General features: G+C 40.0%; 3 protein-coding genes across 9 annotated transcripts in view; 1 reads left to right on the top strand and 2 right to left on the bottom strand.

The window, feature by feature from the left end:
* LOC134648968 (chromodomain-helicase-DNA-binding protein Mi-2 homolog) overlaps nucleotides 1-503 on the bottom strand; it is a 32983-nt gene extending 32480 nt beyond the window's left edge. The window contains exon 1 of the mRNA XM_063503639.1: nucleotides 326-503. Within this exon, the coding sequence (XP_063359709.1) occupies nucleotides 326-362 (37 nt within the window). The 5' untranslated portion in view covers nucleotides 363-503. The remainder of the gene's footprint in view (nucleotides 1-325) is intronic.
* Nucleotides 504-3749: 3246 nt separating this feature from the next.
* LOC134648966 (uncharacterized) lies at nucleotides 3750-5644 on the top strand. Its single transcript, XM_063503637.1, has 4 exons — nucleotides 3750-3905; nucleotides 4071-4206; nucleotides 4493-4642; nucleotides 5424-5644. The coding sequence occupies exons 1-4, from the start codon at nucleotides 3829-3831 to the stop codon at nucleotides 5634-5636; spliced, it is 576 nt and encodes a 191-aa protein (XP_063359707.1). The 5' UTR covers nucleotides 3750-3828; the 3' UTR covers nucleotides 5637-5644.
* Nucleotides 5645-7061: 1417 nt separating this feature from the next.
* The window catches only part of LOC134648943 (TRPL translocation defect protein 14), a 35633-nt gene continuing 29004 nt past the window's right edge, over nucleotides 7062-13690 (bottom strand). For 4 of the 7 annotated variants that reach the window (XM_063503587.1, XM_063503588.1, XM_063503594.1 and 1 more), the window contains 4 exons: nucleotides 13335-13471; nucleotides 10109-10656; nucleotides 9633-9838; nucleotides 7062-8417 (listed from right to left, as the gene is read on the bottom strand). In XM_063503587.1, coding sequence (XP_063359657.1) covers nucleotides 8176-8417; nucleotides 9633-9838; nucleotides 10109-10656; nucleotides 13335-13471 — 1133 coding nt within the window. In that variant the 3' untranslated portion in view covers nucleotides 7062-8175. The other 3 variants (XM_063503592.1, XM_063503589.1, XM_063503590.1) reach the window with 3 other exon arrangements.

Raw genomic sequence — 13690 nt, forward strand, 5'->3', positions numbered from 1 at the left:
ACGCGCGCTCCTAGCGGTTAAGGTCACTAATCCCTTTGTTTGGCGGCGTCCATTTTGTTAAGTAGTAATGAGCAGAATTGCATGTTCTTTTCTGTCACGAACTGCCACTCACAAAATATTTACAACCCACCGAAAACAATTACACCATTATACTGCACTATTAGATGTTTTAAGAACACATACTGTCGTTCGATGCTGTTTGTTTTTAACACTTTAATTCGAAAGCCAAAATCTTCAAATTTTTAATTGCTTATACCACAAGTAAACACATGATACCGCTATTCGCGGCTTACCTATGACATGCTAATAGATATTCAACGTTTACCTGCAAATGAACCGTCTACTTCATCATCTGAAGCCATTTAGAACACTATTTAACACAAGCAGGGATAAGATTAGAGATTTTGGTCTAGAAAAGATAGAGGACGCGCAGTTTCGCGACAAATGGTAATTAATTCAGAAATTGATGCCGCCTTCACCACGAGGAGAAGACTGGCACTATTTGCTATCTCGCTTGCACAAGAAAAAAGAAGAAATTTTAGGGCTACCACATAAATCTACTATTTCTACTAAAATTACTACTTTTAGAGCGATAATCACAAAAAAGTAGGGCGGATCGTATTCTAAACGTTTTATTTGGTAGCGGTGAAGCCATTTTTATTTGTACTAAAATCTCAAATGCACCTGTACTACGAGATAAATGATCTTCCGCACTACGATTATTTTCCTCTTCTGATGATAGTTCATCCTCCAAGTAAATTAGTAAAGCTAAATCAAGATCGTCCATATACACGTATATATACTCCTGGATACGTTTCCTTTGACTTTGGTGGCTGACGGTGTGTTATGACGCCGTGAAACTTTCCACATGTCGTCACCGTAAAGACGGCCGTCTTTTTACGACCGCTATATGACGGCCGCTATATGACTTTTGCACCCAAGAGACGGAAGTAGAAAACAAAAACATCCAAAAACAAGATGGGTAGATGAAATCCGCTTAATTCTGGGGCCTTACTGGTCCAGAGTTGCAGAGGACAGAGTACAGTGGAGAAGGTTGGAGGAGGCCTATGCCAAGAGGCACACCGAACTGCGGGACATATTGTAGTAAAAATAATAAAATCGACTTAATAACCGTTGTACCCAAGGATCGGAATAAAAGGCTATATAGATAGATAGATAGATATGACTTTTACGTCCGCTAGGTATATGACGGCCGCTATATGATATAACAGCACTGCTTTGAGCTTTCCGAGGAAACCAAAGCTTTGACAGTGTTCTGGGTTTTACTGGGTAAACTATAAAAAAATAACAACTTGCCAAGCATAGATGGTAGGATCCTAGAGAGGGACAAAACCAAGACAAAACATACTCAATGCGACACTATGATTGGTCGAATGTATTTGTTGATGTTGCCTTGCCCACCATAATCCATACTAAATTTGGGGTCGTCCAGAAATCATGTGTTCGTTTAGAGGGGGGGGGGTAAGGAAAATATCACGATGGGGGAGGGGGGACGCTCGAGTTGGGCGTGCAGCGGGGCGGGGCGTGAGGCGTGCACGTTAAACAAATGCAAACGTATAGGAGCGGCCTTAGTGCACGCTGCTCAAATTACTCCTGACCCCTACGCCACGCTCCGCTTCGAGCGTCTACTCAGGCCTTAAGCTTTGGATTCCTCCGAAAATGGTGCCGTCATATGACGGCCGCTATATAGCGGTGAATGACGTCACTAGAACGTTGTCTATGTAGATTCGGTATTCCGCCGAATAGTAGAAGATGGCGCGGTTTCCTAGACGGCGTTGATTGTCAACGTAACGTAAAAAAACGGTGCCGTCATTTGGATGACGGCCGCCATGACGGTGTCGATAGTTTCGTGAACATTTTATTAGATAGCGGTGACGCCATTTTGAATAAATGACACGAGATTTGAATAAATGATTCCGTACTACGATTATTTTCCTCTTCTGATGATATTTCATCCTCCAAGTAAATTATAGATGTTCAAGCAAATCTTGTCAGTAGAAAAAGGCGCGAAATTCAAATTTTCTATGGGACGATATCCCTTCGCGCCTACATTTTTCAAATTAGCCGCTTTGACCTGGTGGCTGACGGTGTGTTATGACCAGGGATGTTGCGGATGCCGATTTTTTGACATCCGCGGATGCGGATGCGGATGCGGATTTTTAAAGGCTCACATCCGCGGATGCGGATGCGGATGCGGATGTCAAGATAGTAGCATAAACAACGTCAAATATTACATTTTAGTAATTTTTATTTCAAAAAACCGGCCAAGTGCGAGTCGGCCTCGCGTTCCAAGGGTTCCGTACATTAAGTCCCACTCACGCTTGACTGCTCATTTCTAATAAGTTTTTTGCTTAATGACTAAATTACCTAGCAGTCTAGCACTTACGCCGATGCTAAGACGTTCCTGTACCGACCTGTTCCACATCCGCATCCGCATTAAATCCGCATCGATTTTATGCGGATGCGGATGCGGATGCGGATGTTGAAAATAATGCGGAAGTTCCGCGGTTGCGGATGCGGATGCGGATATTCGCAACATCCCTGGTTATGACGCCGTGGTACTTTCCACATGTCGTCACCGTAAAGACGGCCGTCTTTTGCGCCCGCTATATGACGGCACCGCTTTCGGAGGAATCCAAAGCTTTTTCGGAGGAATCTAAAGCTTTAGCGTCTAAAGGCCCCAGTACACAATGGGCCAGCGTGGGCCATTCTGGGGGACGCATTTATGCGTTAGAGGGAGCAAGTGATATTGCTATCTCATTCTACCGCATGGCTGCGTCCCTTGGTCTGGCCGGCGATGGCCCATTGTGCCTTAAGAGCATCATAATCATAATTATCATGTGATCTTGTGGCAGGGGTTGAAATCACCAAATATCACCTAGGGGAAGGGGGGGATCAAAAATAGGCCAAATATGATCACATGATTTCTGGACGACCCTTTACGGTGGGGAATAAAAAAAAAGTGGGACTGTGACAAGAACAAAACAAACAATAATAACGCTTTAGCTGTTACTCCTACTGAAAGATACTTAAAGACTGGCCTCCACTAGACTCGCCGAGTCGAGTCGAAAGTGTCGAAACGCGTAGCCGCAGAAATTCGCCTGACGAGCAATACGCGCGGAGATTCGAATCGGCGCGCCGCGGCTCTTCGTCAATGGACGCAGTTGCATAGAAAATATAGGAGGCGAATTATTGCGATTCGATTCGACTCGCCTCGGCGAGTCTAGTCAGGCGTGTCTCACTCCGCGATTTCGTCGCTTTGCTACAGGTACATCCATTCGGCCCCAATTTTGGGGAAAGCCATAAGCCGCGCGTGGCGCTGTCGCCACCTAGCGGCCATATCTGTGGTGATCGTAACAGACGCGTTTTGTTAGAGAGTGAGTCTTCTGTACTTAGTACTATTATTTATTCTGTGGTCTAGTGGACGCCGGCCTTCAAACTATCTCGTTCGGTCATTTCCCCAAACCAATTTGCCTGATCCAGTTATACTAGACTAGATTCATGTTGCCAAGACTCTTTTATGTAACAAAAACTACCATATAAACTGATATTTTTACTGTGGTATCCCTTTGTTTATGACACTTTTCTTTTTTATCCATAGCCAATTTTATTTTTGCCTGTAGGTTGGCATGAATGTTTTCATTTTATTTTTCCAAATAAATTATTATTCGCGTTTCGCGATCCTCTCTAGGACGTCTTACCTTACCTAATCTGTGCAAGTGTGAATGAAGCATAAACAAATCACAAGCTTGATTTAAATATTAAAATTAATTCGTTTTGGAATGAAAACACGGAATTTTAGTTAAAATGAACGCTTTACTAGATTATGGTACGTCATCGTCGGGGAGTTCCGATGAGGATAACGAAGAATCTCCAGACGAAAAGTAAGTATTTAATGCATAGCCCTCTTGCACAATCTTGGAATCTTCATGCTTTCGTAACCTATATAATATATCTATTGTATTGTTGCTGAATTTTTATAGACATGCATGGACTACAAACATCAAATTTTTAGCTAAGGCATTTTTTTTATGTAGACCTACTGAGAGTATTGAGGATGCTTCCAAACCAAAGTTACCTAAACCAGCGCTTGGAGAGAGCTCGCTACACACCTCAGTGTTCTCGAACCCGTTCGTCGAAGCTGAATTGGCCAAGGCAGCGATATTGGAGAAACACGTCAAAATGGTATATGTTGACTTTCTATTGCTTTTAAAACTTTAAAAACTAGGAGATTTTGTTAACAAAGAACCTACTCTTAACATCCACATGTAGTAGACATGGTTATGTTTACGTTTTGCCAGAATATTATATCATTATTCTCTTCTCTTTTTATTTTCAATAAAGTACACGATTATGAAAAAGTTTTCTTTTGGTACAACATTTAATCTTTATAAAAATAGTTCCAAATGTAGGAAAACGTTGTATCTAATTGTACATACAATCGTCAAGTACATAGGCCATGACTGTTAAGGTTCCAGGTAAAGACAACACACAGATGATCAACGGCAAGAAGATATGCTGGAACTACCGTAAAGGGAGGTGTCGGTTTGGACACAACTGCAAATATGCACATGATTCTGATATTCAGAAAACTGCTGAGGAGCTGCAGGCAGAGAAGCAGGTAAAGGAACTATTATAATGTATCCCTTAACACTTTGACCGCCAAAGATGTCAACGGACATGTGCAGCTAAGTGTCATTCTAAGGAACATGCTATGTAAACAAACTGCCATATTAAAATTGTCTCTGCATGGCAATTTACTAGTGAATTTTGTTTACATAGTTAGCAAGTTCCATATAATGACACTACAGCCCTTGGAGGATATAATCAAACGGAGACGCCATGTCTGTAATTTTCTGTACAAAACAGTCTGCCGATTTTTGCGGGGGAGGGGAACGTCAAATGTATGCGTAACGTAAAAATAGCCATGTCAGATAAACGTCAGTCCATACATTGTGTATGACCGTTGGCCGCCTATTTTCGACAGAGGGGAAAGCCTGTTAATGGCTACTCCGTTTAGTTGTATCCTCCAAGCTACAGCCCAATATCCACCTTCGAGCTATTCACACGATAGGTGCATGTGGCGTTATTGGGGACTTGGAGAGATGTGAAAAAGAAAGTCTTATGTTGTTGAGCATAAGACTTTCCGGTCAGTGCTACATCTATTGTCAAGTAGCAGTACTGATAGTTCCGCTACTCGATGCTAGATGTAGACACTGAAATTATTAGTCATTTTGGTTTCAAAACTGATGTATGGAGTGAGCACTCTTGTCTTACTATATTTCTCTATGGCCACAATAACTTGTCACAAGCTATTTAAGTACTATTAGTCTATGACCTTACCTCTTCCTTACCATTTCAAATTTAATGCCTTATTATAAAATCAAATTCTTTCATTTCAGAAATTGAAAACAGTTGTCTGTGAAGGTTCAGGGACAATGACCTCTGTTCCACCACCACAGGTGGTTTTGGATAACGAGGAAGATACTTGGGAGGGTGAAGCAGACAGGAGAAAGCTGAAGAGACCTGGTCTCAGCCAGGGTTTAGTGCCTGGCAAGAAAGTCATAAAAATGTACAAAGAGCAAAAAGTTCGGGATAGCATTAAAAAATCTTGAATACATAAGATCCTTTTATTTATTTATATTCTAGGCAATCCTGATACATTTGAATATTTAAGGGTCTCCTGCAGATTTTGTTTAGTATACGAATCACACGTTCGATGGCGCTGATTTGTGTGGCCAAAATTCTGAATCGCGCTATTAAGATTTTTCTTGTATGACCACAAACTCGGAATTTTATAAAGTGGAATAACGGGCGCTGTTCCGTGTACTAAAATCTCGGAATCGCGCTGTATTGCGTTTTTTTAGCATTAGAAAGAACTCTACAGAAGTAACGTCGTATTAAGCCCTTGCTACACGGTCGCCGACAAGCCTTCTAACCGTCTGACCTTGGTCTGTCCTTGGTCAGTTTTGGTCAAATTTTGTTGTAAACAACTGTCTACACGGTCCGGGACGGACCAAGGCCACGCGGTCTGGGGGCTTGTCGGTGACCGTGTAGCAAGGGCTTAACTTATTCTGTGGCGTCGTGCAGTTTTTATCAAGCTCGTTAACCTTTTGGACGCCAATAACCGATATATACGCACCGCACTCCGCAGGTCCAACGCCAAAGACGTAATAATCGGTCATAGACCACAGAGCAACATAGACCTAGGTGCATATGCATAAAGTTCAATTTCAGTTATGAAACTTCGGTGACGTGACGTCTGAGAAACAGCTTTTGTGTTTGACACGGCGTCGAAAAGGTTAATTGAATTATCGAATGTAACATCAAAAAGTGCCCGATTTGGAACCACAAGCTCACTTTCGCAAAGTTCTTTCTAATGCTAAAAAAACGAAGTATAGATGACGCTGTTCCGTATAGTCAAAATTCTGAAGCGCGCTATCAAATTTTTTTGGGGTTAATGAACTATTTGTTTAGTATACGAATCCTGAAGACTAATTAGATTTTTCTTGGGATAATGATGATCTCCAATCTCGTGCTGAAATAGTTCCGTGCATAGTGGTTATATTTCTTCAGTGTACGAGTTACACACTTGATCCGTGTAATCAAAATCCTGAATCGCGCTCTCAACATAACGACTTCCGTGTTTGTACTAAGGTTGATTTGATAGTTAAGTACATCACAGTACTTGTTACTGTCCCAGTACAGTGAGCTGCGATATTGCATGAAGAAATTATGAATGAATTAATTGATATAATTGCCATGCACTTTTACGGCTATATGTGAAGTGTAAGATGGTGCCCGAGTTTGACAGCTGAAGAAGATGGCGCTGTACCAGGCATATAGTAGCCGTATTGTTTGGTAAATATCAACTTTTGTCAACCAGTGTTACCGCATAGTCGTACAGCGCCATCTATATTAGCTGTACAATTCGAAACACTAATTTGTCTCGCTTAATATTTCTTTGACCTAATTATCAATGGATCTTAGGTTTGGTTGGGTACACTCAACTGGGGTATCAATAAAAATAAAAACAAAGCTTCAAGGTCGCATTTTTCTTTAATCAAGAAGATAAAATGCAGATAGACATGCAATTTAGAGATTTTTACGTCCAAAAAGCTTACAAGATACATTACTTGGCGTTAGATATTACAGCCAACATTGGTGGTATATTTATCAATCGTAAAATTACATAGCACAGCCATCTAGATAGCCTGGACCTGGACGGGCTGAGCAGAATCCGTTGAGAGTAATACTCACATACATCTTAATTAATTATAAATTACACTACTGACGGCTTCAATACTTTATAAGTTACTATAAAATGATCTTCATTTGATTCCGACACAACAAAAATATCTTTAGACGACACCAATTTCTACACCGATTACTTACTATGCCACACAATAGCAACTCTGTCTGTCATAAAAATAAATTATCTAGCATATGAATTTCATTGGTAAAAGGCCACTATAATTATTAGGGGTGTGTTTGTACATTTTCTGATTGAAGTTCACGTTGGACCCCTAAAACGACTTCAAGTAAAACATTCTACAGTCACGTTACAACACCAAGACATATAAATTTACTAGTGAAACTACAAATCAAGTTCAATGATGGTGTTCTGATTTCATATAAACATTAATTTTATTCGAGTTTGCCTTTTTCATAGCCTTGAAACAACAAAACAAATGCTATATTGTATCAGGTAAAATAAAACCTAGAATACTTCACAATAATCTAAACCGCAACAATACTAAGTCCATAATATTATTGCAATAATTAAGTACTAAAACTTTATTTGCATGTTATAGATGATATAAACACGAAATATATTCAAATATACAACTTGTTGTAAAGGCACAAACAATATGAAACAGTTAAGCTATGTCTTAAGTATCCTGAGTCACTTTAAGTGCATTGGGTATTTCATTTGATACATATTTTCTATAAAAATAGTTTCATTTGGCAATTTATACAATTATAAATTCATAACGAATAAGTACACGTTTTATACATCATGGTTCAATAGTACTGTTTCTTCAAATATTTCAAGTTTCCGCCTTAGTATAGTTTAGCATCGAGTAGTGGAAAAGAGTCAAATTATATATTAGTCCTAAAATTATCTAGTACATAGAGGTACATAACGGCGATTTAAATCTTAACAGCGACCTTTTTAGGAATCTTTGGTGACGGGAGATCCATGGAGTGGCCGTGGAGGGTGTCATGGCGGCCGTTGGCGAGGCCGTTGGCGCCCGTCTCGTGGTGGCCGTTCACATTCTCGCCACACCCGTTGGCTTTCGCATGTCCATTCAACTTTTCACCATGCCCATTGACTTTACACGCATGCCCATTGAGCTTGTCAGCGTGACCATTCAACGACCACTTAGCCTGCCCTGATAAACCAAAAGAAAACCACGTTTAACCCCTCGCACTCTCATCTGAACACTGGCGGAATAATGTTAGTCACATCGTATCGAACACTACAGTTTCTAATGTTTACTAACACTCGGTTTGTGTTTGTTAGTTGCCGCTCCTAAATTCGTGTTGTCCAAATTAGAGGTATCGCTCGAATTGATATCTGACAACTTATGTCCCAGAATAACAGCTTTCGAATCTGTAAAAGTACGCGTCTTTAATATTTAAAGGGCGCCAGCGCGGGTCAAGGGGAACGTCACTTGCACGACACACACTACGGTGCGGGACATTGAAAAGTGCTACAAAATATAAATTGAATTAGGAAATATAAAATTTGTCTATGAACTAATGCTCTACACTAATGTGACTAGCTAATCTATCACAATTACGCCAGTGTTAAGATTCTATAATTCTATATGATCATGCAAACATACGAGGAACACTACCTATATTAAAGGCGAAGTTTGTAACCCGAAAATAGAACATTTGCTATTTTAGAAATATTTGCTACGATAATGGTTTCGTTTTTACATTTAGCTGGACGAAACCCTAGAAACAAGGGCAACTTTCAGGACCGTCGAGTTACTCAAACTCAACCTCGACAAATCATGTTTCCATGTTTGGGATAATGGGGAATATACTTAAGAGTAAAATTACTCAGCAATATGTGCCCGGCGAGTATGTCTCGCACACAAGGAAAGTAGGAGGAAATCAGTTATTATAGTTACTAGCCTGCCACATATTGCTGTAAAATATGGTCCAAATGGGTGGAATTCAATTTCAGAGTGATTAAAAGATATCACTGTCTCAATGAAAATTATCACAATACATACAACAAATTGTCTCAGACCAAGGATGTTGTATGATTCATACGAATAATCATTTCTAACCAAGTTGCTCACTATATTTTTTGTTTAGGTTTTAATGACATTTATCTGAATTATTATAATTCCAACCAAATGCACCTTTAAATAGATTTTTGACTTAATCCTTTACCAGGCGGCTGAGGGAGATATATTTCCCATATACGGCACTTCAAACTTGTGTTCTATATTCAATGAGTAAGACTGACATCCAATTGTCATTTTTGAACTGTCAGCCTGGTAAAGGGTTAAGGATGGAATAGGAGATGGCATAGGATGTAAAAAATTGTAAATGGCAACATAGGATGATATAAAAGCACTTAAACTCACCATGGCACTCAGTGCCCGCGTCTTTTTGGCCCCCATAGTACCTTTTCGAGGTCTTCCAGTCTTCCTTCAGCGAGAGATTGTACATGGAGAAAGCGGGATCGCCGGTCACCTCGCGCTCGATGGCGAGGAACTTGGGCAGCGTCGCCAGCAGCGAGTCCTGGTCGTACGCCGCGCTGTACGTCTCCAGGAGGACTAGGCCGCGGCACCTGCAACGTTACAACATGTTCTAACAACCATTACGTATGAAAAAGAAATAAAAATTATAAGAATATATACGACCTAAGTACTAATCTATCACTACCAAGTCAAGCCCATGCCAAAATTTACCTGTATAAAGCTGAGCTGCTATTTTTGTTCGAGGTCGAAAATAATAAGACTCTAAATAACAACAATTTTATTCTCATTAATGCATATAATATATATACTAGTATGAATACGTAAACATATTTGATAGAGATAATGGAACGAGAAATCACCTCGGGTGAGTGGGCTGCCTGTAGATGTCCAGCTGGTAGTACTGATTGTTGAATATGAAGCAGCGGCGTTTCTTGAAGATGGTGAAATGGGCGTCGTCGCGCTGCGGCAACATGTTCAGGTAGTCCCTGTGCGAGAGCTGCGTCCGCACCTCCACGGACTGCCCGTTACTGGGATGGAATTTCCGAAGCGTGTGAATGTACGACCAGTGGCCTTTCTGTCCACGCTTGCGGAGCCTGACTTGGGCTTTGCGGACATCGCTCTGCAAGTAGTTGTGAACGACATCGAAGTCTTGGAAAGCGGGGAACGCCGAGTCTGGCGGGAGAGGTCCCTTGACGAGGAACTTGCGTTTCTTGGAGTTGACGTTGAGCCGGTCCCCGGTCTCGATGCCGATCTTTTGGCAGACGCAGGCGATGAGTCGGTTCATCTTCTTGTCGAAGTCTGTGGAGTTGTCGATGACGTCGAAGTAGGGGTGGCCGATCCAGGCGGCGGCCGCGTTGTAGTCCAGCTCTCGCGCCAGCTCCACGCCCTCCGACCGGCACGCGTGGTCCTGTAAACAATAGTAGTTTGTGTTACAAGGGATCAAAATGATATATTTCCGTCAAGGGCGTATATTGAATTCTGATTGAAGCGATAGATTCTAGCGTAATGAGGGATTCAAGTGTTAACGCCCAAGACGAAATAATTTTGATACCGTGTGACACATACTGCTTTTCACATCAACTATGAGGAAAATAAAAAAATCTTAGTGTTGACACAATCTGATGCTTAAACAGATTATTTAAGCCAAAAAAATTTAAAAATAGTGTGCTAGAACAGAAAAGTGTTACTTTGAACGCTACTAGCAGGAAGGAAAAGTGCCACTTTGATCCCTCCTAGCAGGGAAGAAAAAGAAGAAAACAACATTCCTGTTTACTTGGTGTGAGTTGATTGAGTAATGACGTACGTCGACTAATTCTTTGTTTTTAAATTTAGCAACCTTGAAACGAGACAAGATCACGATATTATGGTTATCTTCACGTGGTCATGATGTGAAAATGCCGATAAGATTTTATCGCCAAGAAAATGGCTTTAAGCCAACGATATGTCAATGTCGCATTAAGTGGAAACATAAAGAATAAGAATAATATTTAGTTAAAAGAAAAAACCTTATTAATAAATTAATAATACATAATGTCCAGCCCACACTAGGCTATGCCTGTCACGTGGTGGCCTGAATCGTAATTCGTAAAGTGAAGGTTAAGCATTGCTTGCATTTTTCACAGGCACAGTTTGAATCATACGATTGAACTTATCTAGGGGGCTAGCACAATTGGCATAGACTTCGTTTGTCGCGCGATCACTCGATTCTTTCGCTCTGTATCAAATATAGAGAGATGGATAATTTCCCTTTTTACGAAGCGCGGTATCTTGTGCCAGTCTTCATTAATTAATTTTTTATATGTCAGTAGTACTTTATCTTCTTATAATTTAATTGTTTTTCAATGTAAAGTTATCAACTTATCACGTCATCTCATATCGTAATATTTGTTTTGATAAAAAAATCCATTACATTTCCACACAATGGGGTTTTCCCTGATAGTTGGTACAATTGCCCTTCGCAGAGGCTTATGTCTATTTTCAATTATCAATATTATCACAAATCGGAATGTTTTGGATTTGCTTATCTTGGCCCGCCAAGGAGGGATTATGTGTTACGAATGTTATGATGATTTTATCTATGTAGAAAGCGCTATGGAGTGCGCCAAGTGCATATTCATTTTGGCATATTAAAACAAACATATATATTATATATAGTTCTAAAACAAACTAAGTGTAAGAAGCCGTTGATAATAGATATAATCGTTTCGTGTATCCCTATCATCATTTTGACATTAAGAGGCAACAGGAGTGGTCATTTCTCCATACAAACGTACTCGACTGTTTCCTCCGTGGATTTTGAAGCTAGAGCAATGATTTTTTTCAACACAGATTAATATTGTCAATATCTGTGTCGGACCGTTTTGCTTTTTTTGATATTTTTGTTTTTTTAAGGCGCTAGAGCCCTTCAAAAATGGCCAAAATGGCTTAATTGACTATGCCGCAATGAGAGGCGTGGTATTCAAAACTGATATCAATTAGCCAAAAAAGCAAAACGGTCCTATCGATCATTTAGATTTCCAAATTTGGTTACGATTGGTTAAGTTTTGGAGGAGGAAACAGTCGAGTACGAGACCTCGATTTTTGAGATTTTTACGCAGGATGTTTCGTAGGGTGTTTCATTTTTCCGAATTTTCGATTTTCATCTGACTTTGCACGAATTCTGGTTCTTCCTGATTAAAAAATATTATATACCAAAAAAAATTAAAATCGGTCAATATTTAGAGGTTGCACAACATCAACAAAGTTTTCTCAAATAACCAACGACTCTACATCGGAGGGTAGAAAATGGTTTAAGCGGCTACCATCAAAGCGGTGAGTAGTGTGATACTGAACCTTCTACATATAAATCAATTTTAAAATTAGTAGTTAACTTGGGTTTTGGTTACTCGATAAATGTTCTAATGAAGATTTTTCAGTTTTTCCACCTGTTTCCAAAGGAAAAGTGGTTTTATCGTGTTTTAGACGCAAAATTCAGTTTTTCCATTAGATTTTAGTATCAGTTCATTATATTTTGTTTAAAAAAAAAATAGTTAATTTTCACGCAATGTATGGGGTTCTCCCTCCACATTTTCAATTTGTGCAACCTTTAAACGTTAATCGATTATTATGAAAATTGAAATAGATAGTTTTTAGAGTGGGGAGACTCGATTGGTGAGCAAAGTCAGGAAAACAATTACAACTTTTTTTTCTCCATACAAAAGTGAAACACCCTAATGTTTCGCCATGTCCTTATCGCACTACTTTTAGGAGCCACTTCAGTTAGCGAGACGGGTACCTATATTTACCTAAAATATTTAAATCTCAGCTCCTGTTTCGTCTTAATATGCGATAGAAATAGATAAAATTAAAGGGTTTGCTAAGTTTTATGAATAAAACTCTGGTGAACTTTAAAGTCCCAGGGTTTAAATCCTTTCGATAGTTCTTCTGGGACTTTTTTAAATCTCAAATAGCTTTAACTCCATGAGAACTACAGTACAGACCAGACGAGACAATCAAAATCCTATTATAAATTTAAATCATCAAGGTCGTTTTTTGGCTGGCAAATTTTGATCCCTTTTGATAGACTAGAAATATTTTCCTCATTACCTCAGTGGAGTAGAAGTCTTCAGCCCCGTTGGCAGCGGAGACCATGTGCACGATGTGGTTGTACCGGTTATCTCTCAGCTCCACGCTGTTCCAGCTGTTGGCATTCAGCATTGCCTCCCACTTCTCTTTCGATATAACTGAAATAGAAACAATGGCCGTTTAGGATATGCTAGTATCTACAGGGGTCTCCTAACTACGGCCCTAGATTTTAGCCTGCGAAAGCTTACAGGAGAGTTGAAAGCCTGCTCTGGCCCTTGAGTCCAAGATTATTAGTAGAACCATAAGTATACGTTGAATGGAAAAATTAGTACAGAAAGGAGCTATCTGAAAAACAACTGCGCGTAAATGTGGCAAGC

Source organism: Cydia amplana, chromosome 6, assembly GCF_948474715.1.
Source record: "Cydia amplana chromosome 6, ilCydAmpl1.1, whole genome shotgun sequence".
In the NCBI taxonomy this organism is placed as follows: Eukaryota; Metazoa; Arthropoda; class Insecta; order Lepidoptera; family Tortricidae; genus Cydia; species Cydia amplana.